The 21,172-nt window shown below is 46.3% G+C and overlaps 1 protein-coding gene across 4 annotated transcripts in view; it reads left to right on the plus strand.

Annotated features, from left to right (window-relative positions):
* The window catches only part of tnni3k (TNNI3 interacting kinase), a 118,320-nt gene that overhangs the window by 19,224 nt on the left and 77,924 nt on the right, over positions 1 to 21,172 (plus strand). For all 4 annotated transcript variants that reach the window (XM_059648185.1, XM_059648186.1, XM_059648187.1 and 1 more), the window contains 6 exons: positions 5,736 to 5,874; positions 7,305 to 7,449; positions 11,081 to 11,185; positions 11,283 to 11,377; positions 15,269 to 15,418; positions 17,315 to 17,401. In XM_059648185.1, the coding sequence (XP_059504168.1) occupies positions 5,736 to 5,874; positions 7,305 to 7,449; positions 11,081 to 11,185; positions 11,283 to 11,377; positions 15,269 to 15,418; positions 17,315 to 17,401 (721 nt within the window). The remainder of the gene's footprint in view (positions 1 to 5,735; positions 5,875 to 7,304; positions 7,450 to 11,080; positions 11,186 to 11,282; positions 11,378 to 15,268; positions 15,419 to 17,314; positions 17,402 to 21,172) is intronic.

Here is a 21,172-nt window from a genome sequence, read left to right on the forward strand (position 1 = left end):
TATGCTGCAGCTCTATAAAACTCTGGTTAAACCACACTTGGAATATTGTGTTCAGTTCTGTTCACCTCATTATGGGAAAGATATGGAAGCTTTAGAGAGCGTGCAGGGAAGATTTACCAGGATACTTCCTGGACTGGAGAGCAGGTCGTATGAGGAAAGGTTGAGTGAGCTAGGGCTTTTTTCATTGGAGTGAAGAAGGATGAGAGGTGACTTGATTGAGGTGTACAAGATGATGATAGGCATAGACAGAGTGGATAGTCAGAGACATTTTCCAGGACAGAAATGACTATTCTGAGTGGGCGTTATTTTAAGGTGATTGGAGGAAGGTATAGGGGAGATGTCAGAGGTAGGTTCTTCACACAGAGAGTGGTGGGCGTGTGGAATGTGCTGCCGGCAGTGGTAGTAGAGTCAGCTACATTAGAGACTTCTAAGCAACTCTTGGCTAGCCACATGGAGGATAGTAAAATTTAGTGTATGCAGGGTAGTTTGATCTTAGTAAGATGATAGGACTGCACAACATCGTGGGCCGAAGGGCCTGTACAGTGCTGTACTGTTCTATGTTCTATGTTCTATGTTACTATTCATTACAAGTAACTAGACTCTAGCCGCAGGTGAGCTATTTTAGAGCTGTACAGTACGGAAACAGCCCAACTCAATCATACTGACCAGGTTTCCTAAACTGAATTAGTCCCATTTCCCTGCATTTGGCCCATATCCCTCTAAGCCTTTCCAATCCACGTACCTGTCCAAATGCCTTTTAAGAGTTGTAATTGTACCCACCACTTCCTCATTGGATCGTTCCATATACACACTACCATCAGTGTGTAAATGTTGCTCCTTGGGTCCCTTTTAGATCTTTCCCCTCTCACCTTAAACCCATGCCCTCTAGTTTTGGACTCCCCTACCCCAGGAAAAAGATGTTGGCTATTCAAATAGTCTATGTCCCTCATTATTTTATAAACATCTGTAATGCCACCCCTCAGCCTCCAATGTTCCAGGGAAAAAAATTCCCAGCCCGTCTAGACTGTCCTTTTAACTCAAACCCTGCACTCTTGGGAACATCCTTTTAAAACGTTTTTTGCACCCTTTCCAGTTTAACAATATCCTTCCTGTATCAGGTCAACCAGAATTGTACGCAGTAATCCAAATGTGTTTGTAATCAATGTCTCATACAGCCATAACAGGACATTCAAACTGAACATTGGCTATAATTCTGCTGGTTAAAATTCTAAACCCAGTAAACTCCCCAATATGAATACACACTAATGGGGAAAATAACGTGGGTGTTATGGATGGAGGGAGAACCTGAGAAAGCAGTTCAGTGGTTCCCATTCACACAATTGGCTGTGATAGTTAATGTGCTGATCAGAACATTGTTTCTTAATCTTCTTATCGAGATGGTTTCAGTGGTTTCTACAAGGATGGCTGGTTAACAATTCTAAAATGTCCCTGTCTTATTAGTTAGATGTCACAGCTACCAGCAACTACTGAAGGGAAAAAAAGTGGTATTCTTCAGGCTTCAAGTAGTTTTTACTGCAGAGAACAGAGAGAGCTGCTGAGTTGGTGGACGTCTGAAGGTTTCTCACTGTCTTGCTCACAGTGTCAAAATATTCAGTTCCCTGAGAATTAATCAAAACATCTGTTGGCAGTCAATAGGTCTTTGTCATCAATAACTGATCACTAATCCACAGGACAATCAGCTACTTGTTGCTGGCTGAATCTGAATTTGTATGTGCTGATGGCTTCAGCTCATGTACATGTAGTGCTACTCAAAGCGGCATCTGTGTAAACAGTACCTACAAACAGTGTCTGGTAATTTGCTTATAAAAACATACAGTAATTCTTCCACAATCCTTGGTTTTTAAAACAGCCCTTTTCCCATCTCAGTTGACATGGTCCTTATAAAAGACACATAACTGTATCATTGTTACTTAAACTTTTACTTCAACCTGAGTTAGACCACACTTGGAGGTACTGAGTATGTTTATCACAAAGGCTATCGAGACCCTGGAGAAGGTGTATAAGGATGATGCTAAAGCAACAGCTTAATACCATCAAGACAGAAGGAACACGTCAAGCTTTCTTTCTCTAGAGATGAAAGGCAAGACATAAACTGGTAGAGGGCCTAAAGATATGGTTGATAGTATCAATGTGTGCAGTGATTGTAACAATATCAGCCAGCTGGATCCCACAGAATATAAGCTCCCTGATTGGGGCTGCTAATCTGGTCCAGTCAGGGAGCCCTCGCTGACAGATAAGGACAGGAATGGTAGAGGTGTTTTTTTTTAGATTCCCTACAGTGTGGAAACAGGCCCTTCAGCCCAACAAGTCCACACTGCCCGTTGAAGCATCCCACCCAGACCCATCCCCCTATAACCCACACACCCCTGAACACTACAGGCAATTTAGCATGGCCAATCCACCTAACCTGCACATCTTTGGACTGTGGGAGGAATCTGGAGCACCCGGAGGAAACCCACGCAGACACGGGGAGAATGTGCAAACTCCACACAGACAGTTGCCCGAGGCGGGAATCGAACCCGGGTCCCTGGCGCTGTGAGGCTGCAGTGCTAACCACTGAGCCACCACGCTGCTTCCGAGGGAGATGGATCAGTGTCAAAAACTTTCCATGTGTAAATAAAGGGTGCCTTGGTGATGGGACACTGGTCTCTGTAGAGTTATTTCAGTGGTGATGAGACAAAAGCATGCTCCTGAAGAAATTGGCTCACAACAGTCATCGTTGACTTGGGGGCAAGCATTTCTGACATCATGTAATTATTTGGGAAGCTTGACTCATTCAATCCTGCTGTCGAAGATTAGATCTAACATGTAGAAAGAGTGTGTTTTTTTTCTGGGCAAATAACATTGGGGCAGATGAAAGTCAATGACAAGTTCTCCTGACAGCTTGTGGAACTGCAGGTTTTTCAGTTCTAAGGAGCCTAACTTTCCCTGAGGCACCAGATACCATAAAGTTTTAAGACCTGACAGGTTTATTACCCCAAGCCTCCAGTAACTCTCAGATGTTACTGGTTTTACCCAGCAGCTCAAGAACCGGGGAATCCGTGTTGGGATTTTTGACGAGGTTAAGATTATTGGCAGAGGCATGTGACTTTGATTTAACCCTTAATAACTTGCTGAGAGTCTCTTTGGTATGTGGGATGAATGATGTAACCATGTAAAAGTGCCTATTGACTGCAGCCCAACTGGATGTAAAACAGGCTTTATCATTGGAAAATGCAGCAGGTGTAACATATGAGTTACCGGGTATTCCAACGGAGGCGGACACCCTTCCCAGACTGACTGAGCTTGGGGGCCCCTACTGAGTGAAGGCAATTGCATAACCTTGTTCAGGGCACATCCTCAACAGATGAACTCGAAGTCAGCCCTCAGCAAACACAGGCCAAGCGGCATCTTAGGACCATAAAAGCTGACGTTTCGGGCTTAGACCCTTCTTTCTGATGAAGGGTCTAGGCCAGAAATGTCAGCTTTAGTGCTCCTAAGATGCTTGGCCTGCTGTGTTCATCCAGCTCCACACTTTGTTATCTCTGACTCTCCAGCATCTGCCGTTCCCATTATCTCTCTATCCAAACAGTTAAAATGTTCTCCAGGATCCAGGCCTACAAGCTAGTGTAGTTTCTGCTGGTATGTGGACTTGAGACATCATAAGAGTCTCACTAGACCTAATGTGAGTAAGAGAACTCATCGGCTGGTATCCGGAAGTTGCACACCCTGGGAAGTCCACCAATGTCTGGTTTGGAGCAGTTAAATTGCTTAGCAACATCCAAATCAGAACCAATCTAAATAAACATCCGGTTAAACAGTCACCCGGTTCTCATGGAGGTTCTTACTAGCGTGGCCATTTCAGTGAAAGCAGAATCAGTCTTTAACAAAATTCACTCTGAACTCACCCATAAATTTGCACAAGACCTCGGCTAGACTGAGAACCTGTACCAGGAATCTTTACAGATTCACGGTAAAGCTTTAGTTCGGGCCTGTTATGAGAAGCAGCTGGTTCAGTGACCATGGATTGTAGTAAAAGTCTTGGGCCCAAGCTTCATGGGTAGGAATTGGTTGAGGAAGATTCACCTTGATTGGCTCAACATTTTTTGATTAGAAACTGGCTGCTAAGGGAAATCCTAATGAAATATCCGGAAGCTTTTCAGGAATGACTGGGAACTATCAGAAAAGCCAAGGCTACATTACGTGTTGACCAGGAAGCAATTCTACAGCCTGCCCAGTGCCATTTGCCTGGTGGGCTGAAGGAGAGGCTGAAATCTGAAGGCTGGAAGATGAAGGAATCAGCAAATCCAGCCCAGTTTGTGGAATGGGCAGCGCCGGTTGTACTGATTGTGAAGCCTGATGGTTCGGTTCGCTTTTGTGGGGATTTAAAACAAATAGTAAACCACTTCTCACAGCTGGATAAATACCCAGTCCCTCACAGAGAGGGTTTATACACAAACCTGGTGGATGGGGGGTGGTGGTGGTGGGGGGGGGGGGGGGCGGAGGTGAGTGGGTTGCTGTCCTACATAAAGCTGGACATGAGTTATGCGTACTTGCAATTGTGATTACATGAGGATTCCCAGAAGTATGCTACAATTAATACCCAAAAGGGTTTGCACCAATATATGAGACCACCATCTGGGGTATCAACAGCCTGTGCAACATCATCATCAGCAGATGATGCCAAACATTTTATAAGATCTAACTCTGATTGCCATTTATCCAGATGGCATGCTAATCACCGGGAAGACCAATAAAGAGCACTGAGAACTTGGACATTGTCCTCAGACATTTCTCCCCTGCAGACTTTTGCCTTTGTGTTTCAGGTGCCCCAAGTGACCTACTTGGGCTACAGAGTCAACAAGACTGGGTTATGCTGGTTGGAAGATGGAGTGAGGGTGATCAAAGGTGCCCCAGCTCCCAAGTCTATACTGGAGCTTTTGTCTTTCCTTGGTTTTGTGAACTATTGTGGAAAGTTCCCATGTAACCTGGGCTCCATCCTGGCACTTTAGCATCAACTCTTAAAAAAAGCATCAGTTTTGGAAATGGTTGTGTAGCCAAGACATTGCTTTCAGGAAAGGGAAGGAGCAGCTATCACCTAAGGTGTTGGCACACTATGATCCCAAGTGAGATCAGTTGTTGACATGCCCAACTGGAGCATTCTTTTATTCATTCATGGGATGAGGGTGTGGCTGGCTAGACAGCATTTATTGCCCACAGGGCAGTTATGAGTCAACTGCATTGCTGTGGGTCTGGAGTCACATGTAGACCAGACCAGGCAAGGATGGCAATTTCCTTCCCTAAACGGCATTAGTGAACCAGATGGGCTTTTCCCCAACAATTGACGTAGGATTCATGGTCATCATTAAACTATTAATTCCAGATATTTATTGAATTCAAATTCCACCATCTGTCATGGCAGGATTTGAACGCAAGTCCCCAGAACATTTTCTGGTCCTCTGGATTCACAGTCCAGTGATAATACCACTAGGCCATTGCCTCCCTCCACCGTCCAGAGTTCATTTACCAACAGAGCACTCTCCTCACATGCAGTATAATTTTTGAGTTTCCCTAGGAATTGATATTCTTGTGTGTTTCCTGAAGAGTGTGAGATGTAAAGCTTCAACAAATGTGTCTTTTTTCAGCAAACCTCGAACTGTTTCTGAGTGAATGAATATTTTCTCTCTAAATCACTGTAACAGCCTCTGAAGTGGGGATGCTGTTGTTCCCTTCAGGTAACCAGGCTGCTGCTGAAGTTTGGGGCTGATGCCAATGTGAGTGGCGAGGTTGGAGACAGACCACTGCATCTGGCTTGTGCCAAAGGATATCCCAATATTGTCAAACTCCTGCTGACTGAAGCCTGCAAAACTGACGGTGAGACAACACAGACAAGTTAACTCAAACAAATATTCACAGCTTTCCCGAATATGATCGCCAATGTGATTGATAGATTGGTGGGTACTAAATGTTTTTGAGGATATAGGGGTAATGCAGAAAGGTAGAATTGAAGTAGACAAGTAGCTTGAGGGAATGTACGGATAATACAACAGGAGTAGGCTATTTAACCGATTAAACTTGCTTCACCATTCAACTTGATTATGACCCATCCCCCACTTCAGAGCCATACTCCCATTCTCTCCCTGTGACCGTCGTCACCTTCAGCTCCAAGAAATCTATTTCATTTTTAAGCATATTCGGTGACTTTGCCTCCACAGCCTTCTGTGGTAGAAAATTCCGCAGGTTCACCGATCTCTTAACTCAGACACGTTCCCTTAACTCAGTCCAAAATGGCCCACAGCATATCCTGAGACAGCCTCCCATTGCTCTGGACCGCCATTCCTCTGCCCAGTCAATCAGAGCTGCTCTCTTCTAAAAACGAGAATACAGACCCAGTCGAACCAATCCCTCCTCATCGGACAGTAAGGTCTGTCCCTGGGCTCAGTGTGGTGAACCTTCAACGTACCTGCTCTCCAGTGAGTATCTGCTTCCTTAGGTAAGAAGACTGAAACTGCACACAACATACATCAGTGTGGTCTCACCAAGGTGCTGTACGTCTACAGCAAGAGTCCCTGTTGTTACATTCAGACTATCTTGCAATGAAAGCTAACGTGCGTTTTTCTAACTTGAGTGCTTTTCTAACTGCCGCCTGTATTATGGTTACTTCAATACTGATATCCATCTGTCAAAGTGGATGCTAAAAGTGGTGACGGAATCGAGTGGGAAGACTCTGGAATCTCTGAGGGTTCAGTCCAAAACAAGAAAGCAGGATGTTTCAATCTGTGTGATGTCAGGAAGCACATCCTCACACACAGGAGCATCTGGAGTTCTGCAACTCTCCCCATTCAAATTTCTGCTAAAACTTGGCAGGAGTCAGTTGAATCAAAGGGTCAGGTTCTGGCCCCTGCAGCTCTCAACAAAGTGGTCACTCTAACATTGAAGGTCAGGGTGTGGCTGTAATCTCTTGATAGACTGCAAAAGTCTCAATATGAGGTGGTACACAGAAATTCCTGCTTTCTTCGGCCATGTTACATCAATCTAATTCACATTTCTCAAGAGCTGGGATCCTCACGTTTAAACCTTTCCCAGCTACACAGAGCTTAAAATCATTTCCAATCCTAATGGGAAATTCACTATAACCAAATAATCCGACAAATCAAACTGTGCTAAAGATAAATTTCATTTCAACATTCCTAACCAATGGTTATCTCGAGTTATATCTCCAACATTACTAACCAGCTGTGATTGCTGATTATATATCCTATATTAGTAACTAGTGGTTATCTCTTGTCATCTGGTGATCTCAGTGAATGCTCAGGACAACGAGGATCATTCGCCCCTCCATTTTAGTTGCCGCTTTGGGCACCGTGAAATCGTAAAACACCTTCTCCAAGGGAACTTTGATGTACATCCCCATGCGGTGAACATCTATGGTGATACACCTCTTCATCTGTAAGTTGGCTGAATCCTTATCTTCATTGTCACCTCGATTATCACAAAGACTGATAGACAAGTACAAATTAAAACACTTATGGGATGTTGGAGAGTCAGGAGAGAGGACTTTAACACAAAGCAGAGGAAGTTATGTTACAGTTTCTTTCAAACCCTGGATCAGAGCCCCATAAGGGGAGCTGCATTCAGTTCTGTATCTCGGTCCTCAGGAAGGAGAGACTGGCCTTGGAGGGGGCAGAGCAGATTCACCAGAATGGTCCCTGGGAGGAAAGGCTTAAATGATGAGGTTGGGTTGGATGAAGGAGGATTGCATTCTCCCGTGTGTGGAGGTGATTATTAAGCCTGGTTCAGATGGCAAAAGAAAGTGATGGGCTAGATGAAGAGGAACTATTTCCTCTGAGGCAGGAGTAGAGTCAAGCCCTTCAGGGAGCATGTCCTCACACATAGGGCGATGGAAATCTGGAAACGTCCTATAGAGAGCTGTGGGAGCGGGTGGTCATTTAGTATCCACAGCTTTTGTTCTTAAGGCTAAGGTTTGCAGATCGTATCAATACAGCTGGAGGAAGGTAAGATACTCAGCAGCCATGACTGAGGAGCCACAGCGATGGGAGAATCCCCCATAAACCCAGTCAGGAATTCAGGAGAAACAACTTCCCACAGGCACCTGGGGAGAATGTGGGACTCACTCTGACAGGAAGGTGGAGAATGTGGGACTCACTCCCAGAGGGAGGGGGGAATATTGCACTGAGTCCCACAGGGAGAGGAGGGGCATGTGGGGCTCACTCTCACGGGGAGGGGTGAATGTGTTATTCACTCCCACAGGGAGGGGGTATGTGGGACTCACTCCCACAGGGAGGGGAATGTGGGACTCACTCCCACAGGGAGGGGGAAATCTGGGACTTACTTCCACAGGGAGGGGGGAAATGTGGGACTTACTTCCACAGGGAGGGGGGAATGTGGGACTTACTACCACAGGGAGGCGGGGATGTGGGACACACTCCCACAGAGAGGGGGTGGAGGGTAATGTTTTGAATACATTGAGGATGGAGCTGGATAAACACATGAGGATGGAAGGCTCTGCTGAAAGGGTGAGGTGAAGTATGTGACCAGGAAGCCTCCAGGGTTCATAACTGCTTTCCAGATGGATTTTAAAAAAGGAAATTCTCCAGTGGGATGTGGGCATTGTTGGCCATCCTATTGGTGTTAAACTGGGTGGTTTGCGCAGCCATTTCAGAAGGCAATTGGGAATCAACCACATTACAACGATCAACCAGACAGTAGTTTAGCGGTTAGAAAACTTGCAAAAAGAATAATTTTGGACAAAATTTAATAGCCTCACAGATAAAATGAGGTTAATTAATGGAAAGCGATGTTTAACTAACTTTCTGGAGGTTTTTGATGAAGGGTTGATGAAGACACTGCAGTCATTGGACTTCCAGAACAACATTCAACACAGTGCCATATGCCAGAGCCATGCACCCGGTTAGAGCTAATGCAATAAAAGGGATGGTAGTAGCATTGATCTGGAATTGGCTGAATGACAGGATACAGGGATTAATGATAATAGATGTCCTTCAGGCTGGGAAATGCTTGTAGTTGAGTTGCTCAGGGTCAGTGTTAGGAACATTGCTTTTTCAATATATATTAATGACCAGGGCTCTGTGGACTGGGCACAATTAGAAAACTTGTAGATGGTTCAAAACATTAGAAGCATTATAAAATGTGAGGAGGACAATGAAGAACTTCAAATGGGCAAAGATAATTTGGTGGAGTGAGCAGACAATGGCAGATGAGGGTTCAGTGCAGGGGCGATGCATTTTGGTCAGTAGAATGTGGAGGGACAATGTAAAATGTAAGATGCACACCAAAAGGGTGCAGGGGTAGTGGAACCTGGGTCTACATGTTCACAAGTCATTAAACGTGGGAGGACAGAGGGGAGAGTGGTTCATTAATCACAGGCTTTCCTTGGCCTTCCTAATAGGTATGTAGAGTAGGAGAGCAAGAAAGTTATGTCGAAACTGAATAAAAGACTAATTTTACCTCATTTGGAGTATAGCATCAAATTTGGCCTCCTCCCTTGAAGGAAGATGTGAACACATTCAAGAGAATGCAGAAGAAGTTTATGAGAATGAGATTAGGAATTACAGTTACATGAGAGAGTAGAGAAATTGAGATTATTTTCTTTGGAAAGGATAAAGCTGAGAGCAGATTTAATTGAACGTTTCAAAGTGGTAAGAGATCTGAACAGAATAAATTGAGATAAAATGTTCCCTCTAGTGAAAGAGAGCAGGCAAACAATTAAAGTAGCCAACTAAATTGTAAACATTTTCCTGGTTAGGGTCTGGAATGTGCTGCCTAGGATTAGAATGGTCAGTGGTTCATTCCAAAGGAGTTAGATGATTATTTGAAAGGAAGAAATGTGTGGGGTTTCAGAGAGAAGCCAGGAGAATGGTTGTTTTGGAGAGTCTGAGCCTGGATGCATATACCGTGGGCCAAATGGCCTCTTTGTACTTTGCGATCATGCTGTAATTCTCGGATTCATTGCTGTGAGCCTGGAGTCACATTGAAGACAGGCCAGGTGAGGTTGCCATATCACCTCCCCAATGACATTAATGAACCAGGTGGGTTTTTCAGAGATAATGGGAACTGCAGATGCTGGAGAATCCAAGATAATAAAGTGTGAGAGAGATAACGGGAACTGCAGATGCTGGAGAATTCCAAGATAATAAAATGTGAAGCTGGATGAACACAGCAGGCCAAGCAGCATCTCAGGAGCACAAAAGCTGACGTTTCGGGCCTAGACCCTTCATCAGAGAGGGGGATGGGGAGAGGGAACTGGAATAAATAGGGAGAGAGGGGGAGGCGGACCGAAGATGGAGAGTAAAGAAGATAGGGGGAGACAGTATAGGTGGGGAGGTGGGGAGGGGATAGGTCAGTCCAGGGAAGACGGACAGGTCAAGGAGGTGGGATGAGGTTAGTAGGTAGATGGGGGTGCGGCTTGGGGTGGGAGGAAGGGATGGGTGAGAGGAAGAACCGGTTAGGGAGGCAGAGACAGGTTGGACTGGTTCTGGGAAGCAGTGGGTGGAGGGGAAGAGCTGGGCTGGTTGTGTGGTGCAGTGGGGGGAGGGGACGAACTGGGCTGGTTTAGGGATGCAGTAGGGGAAGGGGAGATTTTGAAACTGGTGAAGTCCACATTGATACCATATGGCTGCAGGGTTCCCAGGCGGAATATGAGTTGCTGTTCCTGCAACCTTCGGGAGGCATCATTGTGGCAGTGCAGGAGGCCCATGATGGACATGTCATGTAGAGAATGTGTGAAGTTGGATGAACACAGCAGGCCAAGCAGCATCTCAGGAGCACAAAAGCTGACGTTTCGGCCCTAGACCCTTCATCAGAGAGGGGGTCTCAGCCTGAAACATCAGCTTTTGTGCTCCTGAGATGCTGCTTGGCCTGCTGTGTTCATCCAGCTTCACACTTTATTATCTTGGGTTTTTCAGATGATTGGTGTAAATGTGATGGAATTCTTCCTAATGGCAGCAGAGGCTGGAAGTGGCTATCTTCTCTTCCTGCCTTGCTAAGTTTTTACTGTGAGTAGAAATAAGTTGGTCTTGTTTCTCTTCATTTCCCTCAGGGCTTGCTACAACGGAAAACTGGATGTGGCAAGTGAACTCATCCGCCTTTCAGGAACGGAAAGCTTAACCAAGGAAAATATCTTCAGCGAAACCTCTTTCCACAGGTAGAATCCTTCTCATCACAACTGCCACCTCATTCATTGTTCTTTTCTCCTGTGTAAGAATTGCTTAACATTTATTCATTACCAAACTTGATTGCAGCTCCTGCACTTATGGAAAGGACATTGAGCTGGTCAAGTTTCTGATCGGCCAGAATGCCATGAGCATAAATCATCAGGGAAGGGATGGACATACAGGTAAGAAATGAGATGTTGTGGAAGGGGCCTAGAGGCTCTTCGGTAAGAAGTATAAGAGGCTGCAATGAGTGTCACACTTGGCTGAGGTACGTAGGAACAGTAGGCCATTCAGCCCCTTGAGCCTTTCCCACCATTCATTGAGATCATGGCTGATCTGTGGCCTAACTCCATTTACCTGCCTTTGGCCCAAATCTCTTAATAACTTTGCTTCACAGAAGTTACCTACATCAGATTTAAACTTAACTGTTGTCATTGAAAATCAAACCCCACTATTCCTAAAATCATCACAAAGAATTTTAAAAGTTCACCCAATTCCCTGATTTCCTTGCCTTTCGGACTCAGGGTGGTAGAAAGCACGAACCAGATTTCTGTACTTAATAGGGACACATAGAGGCAAAAGTCCTTTACTTTAGAAAGGCATCATGTGTCAGCACAGATTTGGTGGGCTGAAGGGCCTGTTCCTGTGCTGTACTAGTCCTTGTTCCTGGTTCTTAAACTGTAAGTATAACTCCGCTAGTTAAAAATCTAACCCTTTTATAAAACTGGTCCCTACACGCACATACAGATGGAAACAGACAGACCAGCAAAACATGCATGCAATAGGTGGAGAGAAAGACGAGGAAGGTCATTGAGCATTTTTAAAGTGGAGCTAGATAGCTTCTTGTTCAGAAAAGGGCATCAAAGGTTATCAAAGAGATGGGAATGTGGCATTTGGGACACAAACTGATCCGCTGTGATCTGGGTGAATTGTTTATCCCTGTTCCTAATTTGTATGCCGAATGTGGTCTGCCCATTTGTGCGTTGGTCCAGAATGCCCTTCCCAAAAGGAAGCCGGAAGCCCCGAGATTCAATAGTAACTTCCAAGAGGAGCAGGAGGAATTGGAGCAGGGATGTTTGCAGCTCAGTCGAAGGCAGACAGAATGGAAATCAAACAAAGAACAAAGAAACAAAGAAACAAAGAAACCTACAGCACAGGAACAGGCCCTTCGGCCCTCCAAGCCTGCGCGGATCAAGATCCTCTGTCTAACCTATCTCTATTTTCTAACGGTCTGTGTCCATTGCTCCCTGCCCATCCATGTACTTGTCCAAATATATCTTAAAAGACGCTAACGTGTCTGCGTCTACCACCTCTGCTGGCAACGCGTTCCAGGCACCCACCACCCTCTGTGTAAAGAACTTTCCACGCATATCTCCCTTAAACTTTCCTCCTCTCACTTTGAACTCATGACCCCTAGTAATTGAGTCCCCAACTCTGGGAAAAAGCTTCTTGCTATCCACCCTGTCTATACCCCTCATGATTTTGTAGACCTCAATCAGGTCCCCCGTCAATCTCCGTCTTTCTAATGAAAATAATCCTAATCTATTCAACCTCTCTTCATAGCTAGCACCGTCCATACCAGGCAACATCCTGGTGAACCTCCTCTGCACTCTCTCCAAACCATCCACATCCTTTTGGTAATGTGGTGACCAGAACTGTACACAGCACTCCAAATGTGGCCGAACCAAAGTCCGATACAACTGCAACATGACCTGCCAACTCTTGTACTCAATGCCCCACCCAATGAAGGAAAGCATGCCATATGCCTTCTTGACCACCCTATTGACCTGCGATGCCACCTTCAGGGAACAATGGACCTGAACACCCAGATCTCTCTGTTCATCAATTTTCCCTAGGACTTTTCCATTTACTGTATAGTTCACCCTTGAATTTGATCTTCCAAAATGCATCACCTCGCATTTGCCCGGATTGAACTCCATCTGCCATTTATCTGCCCAACTCCCCAGTCTATTTATATTCTGCTGTAATCTCTGACAGTCCCCTTCACTATCAGCTACTCCACCAATCTTAGTGTCATCAGCAAACTTGCTGATCAGACCACCTACACCTTCCTCCAAATCATTTACATATATCACAAAGAACAGTGGTCCCAGCACAGATCCCTGTGGAACACCACTGGTTACAGGTCTCCAATTTGAGAAACTCCCTTCTACTACTACCCTCTGTCTCCTGTTGCCCAGCCAGTTTTTTTATCCATCTAGCTAGCACACCCTGGACTCCATGTGACTTCACTTTCTCCATTAGCCTGCCATGGGGAACCTTATCAAACGCCTTACTGAAGTCCATGTATATGACATCTACAGCCTTTCCCTCATCAATTAACTTTGTCATGTCCTCAAAGAATTCTATTAAGTTGGTAAGACATGACCTTCCCAGTACAAAACCATGTTGCCTATCACTGATAAGCCCATTTTCTTCCAAATGGGGATAGATCTTATCCCTCAGTATCTTCTCCAGTAGCTTCCCTACCACTGACGTCAGGCTCACCGGTCGATAATTACCTGGATTATCCTTGCTGCCCTTTTTAAACAAGTGGACAACATTAGCGAGTCTCCAGTCCTCTGGGACCTCACCCGTGTCTGAGGACACTGCAAAGATATCTGTTAGGACCCCGGCTATTTCCTCTCTCGCTTCCCTCAGAAACCTGGGATAGATCCCATCTGGACCTGGGGACTTGTCCACCTTAATGTCTTTTAGGATACCTAAAACTTCCTCCTTCCTTATGTCAACTTGACCTAGACTAAGCAAACATCTGTCCCTAACCTTAACATCCGTCATGCCCCTCTCCTTGGTGAATACTGATGCAAAGTACTCGTTAAGAATGTCACCCATTTTCTCTGACTCAGCGCATAACTTCCCTTCTTTGTCCTTAAGTGGGCCAATCCTTTCTCTAGTTACCCTCTTGCTCTTTATATATGAATAAAAGGCTTTGGGATTTTCCTTAACCATGTTTGCCAGCAATATCTCATGTCGTCTCTTAGCCCCCTTCATCCCTTTTTTCAGATTCGCTCTACATTCCCGATATTCTTGCAAAGCTTCGCCTGTCTTCAGTCGCCTAGACCTCATGTATGCTTCCTTTTTTCTCTTGGCTAGTCTCACAATTTCACCTGTCATCCATGGCTCCCTAATCTTGCCTTTTCTATTCCTCATTTTCACAGGAACATGTCTCTCCTGCACCCTAATCAACCTCTCCTTAAAAGCCTCCCACATATCAAATGTGGATTTACCCTCAAACAGTTTCTCCCAATCTACATTCCCCAGATCCTGCCGAATCTTGGTATAGTCGGCCTTCCCCCAGTTTAGTACTCTTCCTTCAGGACCACTCCTATCCTTGTCCATGAGTATTGTAAAACTTACGGAATTGTGGTCGCTATTTCCAAAATAGTCCACTACTGTAATATCAACCACCTGGCCGGGTTCATTCCCCAGCACCAGGTCCAGTACGGCCCCTTTCCTGAGTTGGACTACATACATACTGCTGTAGAAAACCCTCCTGGACACACCTTACAAATTCTGCTCCATCTTGACCCCTAACACTGAGTGAGTCCCAGTCAATGTTGGGAAAATTAAAATCTCCCATCACCGCCACTCTGTTTCTCCTGCACCTTTCCATTATCTGTTCACATATTTGTACCTCTATCTCACACTCGCTGTTGGGAGGCCTGTACAGCCCCAACATTGTTACTGCATCCTTCCTATTTCTGAGTTCTGCCCATATTGCCTCACTGCTTGAGTCCTCCATGGGGCCCTCCTTCAGTGCGGCTGTGATATTGTCTTTGACCATTACTGCAACTCCTCCACCCCTTTTACCTCCCTCTCTATCCTGCCTGAAGCATCGATATCCTGGGACAACTAGTTGCCAATCATGCCCTTCCCTCAACCAAGTCTCAGTAATAGCAATTTAAAATAATCAAGGAGCATTCCTTTCAAAGAGTCAGTGTGAATGGCCTGTTTCTTTGTTAAATCATGCTATTGTGTGAGCTGTTTGAGGAGCTTCTTAAAATGTTCAGACAATGTTGCTCTGCGAGGCTGAACGTGGGTCTTTATTACAGGTCTACACAGTGCCTGTTACCATGGCCACATCCGCCTGGTGCAGTTCCTATTGGACAATGGAGCTGACATGAACCTGGTTGCCTCAGACCCCAGCCGTTCCAGTGGGGAGAAGGATGAACAGACCTGCCTGATGTGGGCCTATGAGAAAGGTACAAGAGTCACCTGCAGATTGGGAAGCACACTGTACCTGCGCTCAGCTCAGCAAAAGACACCTGAGGCTCCCATCATAGATTATTGCTTCCAACACCAGGCCAGACACCTGAGCATCTAAACCACACTCACAGCCCCAGGGCATCACTCAGGGAGTGCCACACTGTCAGAGGGTCAGCACTGAGGGAGTGTCGCACTGTCAGAGGGTCAGTGCTGAGGGAGTGCCGCATTGTCAGAGGGTCAGTACTGAGGGAGTGCCGCACTGTCAGAGGGTCAGCACTGAGGGAGTGCCGCATTGTCAGAGGGTCAGTACTGAGGGAGTGCCGCACTGTCAGAGGGTCAGCACTGAGGGAGTGCCACACTGTCAGAGGGTCAGTACTGAGGGAGTGTCACACTGTCAGAGGGTCAGTAGTGAGGGAGTGCTGCACTGTTGGAGGGTCAGTACTGAGGGAGTGCCACACTGTCAGAGGGTCAGCACTGAGGGAGTGCCACACTGTCAGAGGGTCAGCACTGAGGGAGTGTCGCACTGTCAGAGGGTCAGTACTGAGGGAGTGCCGCACTGTCAGAGGGTCAGTACTGAGGGAGTGCCGCACTGTCGGAGGGTCAGTACTGAGGGAGTGCCGCACTGTCGGAGGGTCAGTACTGAGGGAGTGCCGCACTGTCGAGGGTCACTACTGAGGGAGCGCCGCACTGTCAGAGGGTCAGTGCTGAGGGAGCGCCGTACTGTCAGAGGGTCAGTGCTGAGGGAATGCCACACTGTCAGAGGGTCAGTGCTGAGGGAGCGCCGCACTGTCGGAGGGTCAGTACTGAGGGAGTGCCACACTGTTGGAGAGTCAGTACTGAGGGAGTGCCGCACTGTCAGAGGGTCAGTGCTGAGGGAATGCCGCACTGTCAGAGGGTCAGTACTGAGGGAGTGGGCACTGTCAGAGGGTCAGCACTGAGGGAGCGCCGCACTGTTGGAGAGTCAGTACTGAGGGAGTGCCGCACTGTCAGAGGTTCAGTGCTGAGGGAATGCCGCACTGTCAGAGGGTCAGTGCTGAGGGAGTGCCGCACTATCAGAGGGTCAGTACTGAGGGAGTGCTGCACTGTCAGAGGGTCAGTACTGAGGGAGTGCTCACTGTCGGAGGGTCAGTACTGACGGAGTGCCGCATTGTCAGAGGTCAGTGCTGAGGGAGTGCCGCACTGTCGGAGGGTCACTGCTGAGGGAGTGCCGCACTGTCGGAGGTTCAGTACTGAGGGAGTGCAGCACTGTCAGAGGGTCAGTAAGACCATAGGTGAGAGGAACAAGTGTAGACTTGTCATCCTCTCGAGCCTGCTTCACCATTCAGTAGGATCATGGCTGATCCAAAATTCCTCACGTCCACTTTCCTGCCCTTTTCCCCATAACCCTGATTCTGAACGGATCAAGTATCTATCTCTCTCAGCTTTAAATACACACAAGGGACTCTGCCTCCACAGCTCTCTTTGACAAGAAATTACAAAGACTCACCGCCCTCTGAGGGAAATTCCTTCTTATCTTGAACTTAAATTTGTGCTTCATGATTCTGAGACAATAGCGTCTGGTCCGAGACTCTCCCATGAGGGGAAACATCCTCTCAGCATTTACCCTGTCAAGCCCCTTTAGAGTCCGATAAGTTTCAATGAGACCATCTCTCATTCTTCTAACCTCCAGTGAGCAGAGTCCCAACCAGTACTGTGTTTAACTCACAACACAATCCTTCCATACCAGATGCAATGACTACGTTTTCAGAATGCTTTATTCATGTAAATCTTTGGGATATTCTGATTGAGTTAGAAATCTAACCTTTTGTGGTTCTTGCATTGTAAAAATGGATACCCATATCGAGAACATCATGAAATGTTCCCAATTACTGTTATTTCTGATCTTCTTCCAGGTCATGATGCCATTGTGACACTGCTTAAACATTATAAAAGGCCTCAGGATGAGTCACCTTGCAATGAATACTCCCAACCGGGTGGAGGTAAACCTTATTGTTGCTGATCAGAACTTGATGCTATTTGAAGCTTTTACATCATGTTTGGCAATAATTGAGAATTTAAGATCATCACTTTTTGCCTCTGAATTAGTTGTTATTGAGTTAATGTCTAACAGGAATCTCAAAAAACATCACTCAGGCTTTTACATGGTAACTTTGACTTAGTGGGTAGCTCTTATTGTGATGCAGAGCATAATGAGTTTCGGTCAAACTTTAGCACACTAGGACCCTCATAACCCTCTCTGCTGTAGCTTTTTGCTGTCCTTCCTCATTTAAATAATATTCAGCTCTACCAAAGTGTATAACCTCACATTTTCCTACATTATATTCCAACTGCCAAGCTTTTGCCCTCTCACTTAACCTGTCCGTATCCCTCTGCAGACTCTACACCATACTTGTCACTTGACTTCCTGTTTATTTTTGTGTCACCTCCAAACCTGGCTACAGTGCATTCACTTTTCTCATCTGAATCATTAATACAATAATAAATATAATCTATTCCCTGCGCCACCTCCACTAGTTGCAGGTTTCCTTGCTAAAGGTGCCTCTCGTACCCCAACTCTCTGCCTTCTATTAGATAGCTAATCTCCAGTCCATAGGCTCTTACCTTATTAATTAGCCAAATGTAAGGTACCTTACCGAATGAATTCTGGAAATCCAAATATATTACATCTACTGATTCCCCTTTATCTATCTGCTAGTTTGCTCCTTAAAGAACTGCAATAAATTAGTCAGGCATGATTTCCCCCTCATGAAACCACATTGACTCCGCGTGATTTTATTATGTTTTTCTAAATGCTCTGCTATTGCATTCTTTATAATAGACTTTAGCTTTTTCCCAATTAGAGATGTTAAGCTGACTGCCCTATGGATGGGAAAATGAAGTAAGGAGGACATAAAGATTATCAGATCAGCCATGACCTCACTGAACAGTGAAGCCCAGCTGGGGTCAATGATAAAGGGAACTGCAGATGCTGGAGAATCCAAGATAATAAAATGTGAGGCTGGATGAACACAGCAGGCCAAGTAGCATCTCAGGAGCACAAAAGCTGACGTTTCGGGCCTAGACCCTTCATCAGAGAGGGGGATGGGGTGAGGGTTCTGGAATAAATAGGGAGAGAGGGGGAGGCGGACCGAAGATGGAGAGAAAAGAAGATTTGCAGTGGGAGAGAGATTCCCTGAGGTTGGTCCGGAGGGAGGAGGGTAAGGAGGGGTCAATGCCTGCTTCTGCCCCTATATCTTATGATCTTATTTTCTGTTATTTTCTCCCTCCCTTTTTGTAAACAACGTTACATTGCTAGTTTTCCAATCTTCTAGGACTGTTCCAAAATCTAAGGATTCTGGAAGTTTGCGATGTCTTTATGCCTTCTTCACAACATAGTTTCCTACCCCTCTCAGTGCAGCCCCCTATGAGCCTTTGTATATCACACCTGTCAATGTGGCTGGTGTGTAGCTGAAGACAATTATCGTGCTTTCACTAATTTGTTTCTCATTTCCTGCCCAAAACACCTGGCTTGCTGAATTGCAGAAAGTGAGCCAAATATCTAAACCTTTGTATCTCAAGTGCTCAGCAGTGCCTCCTCCTAGTGACACACAGAAACAGATCCCTTGTGCTCCCAGGCTGAGGTTTCAGAGGAGTTTGGAGGAAGTTAGACGTCCCCACAGCATCCAAGCCCACTGATACATGGACACACCAAGGCGCTCACACATGAAGCACCCTGCTGGACACTAGCTCCAATGCCTTGTGGTCACCTCACATCAGGCTGTAGCTAAATTCCAACATGCATCAATGCAGCTGCTTCTCTGAGCTTTTGGTGCTCAGAGTCTCTGCAGAATTCTCCATTTCCTATCCTAGATGTCATCTTCATCAAGAACACCTTTCCCTCAAAGTCTCAAACTTTATGGAGCTACTGTTTTAGGAGCTTTGACCAATCTGCCTGATTAGGTTCTGGTCTCATTCTGAGGTCTTCAGTGCTCTACCTGAGTGTTTCCTCATGGGCTAAACAGTTCTCCTGTACTTGTTTTTGTTCGATCTGAGAAATCATTCAACATTTCTACTGGTCTCTTGCTTGTTGATATAAATTGTGATCCGGTGATGATAACTGAGAAGGGTCAGGGACACAGGCTCGGTGAATCCTGAATGTGTTAGTCTGGGGAAATGGCTGCACAGTTTTCACGCTCATTGTCTCAGATATTCCCTTGGCATCTCTTGGCAGAACAAAGTGTCTAAGCAAAGTGTCTAATTCCACCAGTTCACATTCATTGGCTCAGCCAGCAACATCTACACTAGCCCAATGTTAACTCAAAAGATCTTCAACATCGTGAACAAGTCACTGGGTCATGACCCCCTGGATGTCTACCCCCACCACAAGGTGAGATTTGAAGCTGGTGGGCACTGACACTGACACCTGGGAGACAGCCGCTGACAACTGTGACCACTGGAGGCTGGCTCTTTGGAGACCATTGGGCAAGGTGAGCAGGAACAAAGAGCTCAGCTGCCCAAGAAGGGGGCCCTGTGAGTCCTGCATCAAGCCAGCCCACTGCCTCTCACTGTGCCAGTGCAGTAGAGACTGGATCTGATGGGTCTCCTGAGACAGACCGGGGGAACCGAGCGTGGGAGTAACCACCACGGCAGAAACCATCAGCTTATGGTGTGGCTCGGGGAGAGAAGCAAAAGATTCCACTTCCCATCTCAGAGATTTTGAGGCAAGTTCTCCCTGTTGTCCCAGTGCAACACCTAATCTCCCAACAAATAGAAACTAGGAACAGGAGCAGGCCATTCGGCACTTTGAGCCTGCTTTGCCATTCAATCTGATCATCCAACCCTGTTCCTGATTTCTCCCCAGAGCCTTTGATCCCTTTAGGCCAGAGAATTATATCAACTATATCTTAAAAAGATTCAATGCTACAATATAACTATAAAACAAATACCTGATCGTAGATTTCTTTGCAAGAATTTGCTGTCACTTTTCAACAGTGACTATTCTTCAAAAGAGCCTTTATTGCATGTGTTGCTCCAAAGGTGGGAATGAGAAGGCAAAAAATCCTTACAGCGTGGAAGCAGGTCATATAGCCCATCCCAACCGCCTGAGGAACATCCCACCCAGACCCATCCCCGGCCTGACCCCATCAGACGGCTTTCCTCATGGCAAATCCACCTAACCTGCATAACCAAGTGTGGAGCTAGATGAACACAGCAGGCCAAGCAGCATCTCAGGAGCACAAAAGCTGACGTTTCGGGCCTAGACCCTTCATCAGAGAGGGGGATGGAGTGAGGGTTCTGAAATAAATAAGGAGAGAGGGGGAGGCGGACCAAAGATGGTGAGAAAAGAAGATAGGTAGAGAGGAAAGTATAGGTGGGGAGGTAAGGAGGAGATAGTTCAGTCCAGGGAAGATGGACAGGTCAAGGAGGTGGGATGAGGTGGTAGGCACGAAATGGAGGTGCGGCTGGAGGTGGGAGGAAGGGATAGGTGAGCGGAAGAACAGGTTAGGGAGGCGGGGACAAGCTGGGCTGGTTTTGGGATGCAGTGGGGGGAGGGGATGAGCTGGGCTGGTTTTGGGATACAGTGGGGGAAGGGGAGATTTTGAAGCTTGTGAAGTCCACATTGATACCATTGGGCTGCAGGGTTCCCAAGCGGAATATGAGTTGCTGTTCCTGCAACCTTCGGGTGGCATCATTGTGGCACTGCAGGGGGCCCATGATGGACATGTCGTCTGAGGAATGGGAGGGGGAGTTAAAATAGTTCGCGACTGGGA

Source organism: Stegostoma tigrinum, chromosome 8 (genome assembly GCF_030684315.1).
Source record: "Stegostoma tigrinum isolate sSteTig4 chromosome 8, sSteTig4.hap1, whole genome shotgun sequence".
Lineage (NCBI taxonomy): Eukaryota > Metazoa > Chordata > Chondrichthyes > Orectolobiformes > Stegostomatidae > Stegostoma > Stegostoma tigrinum.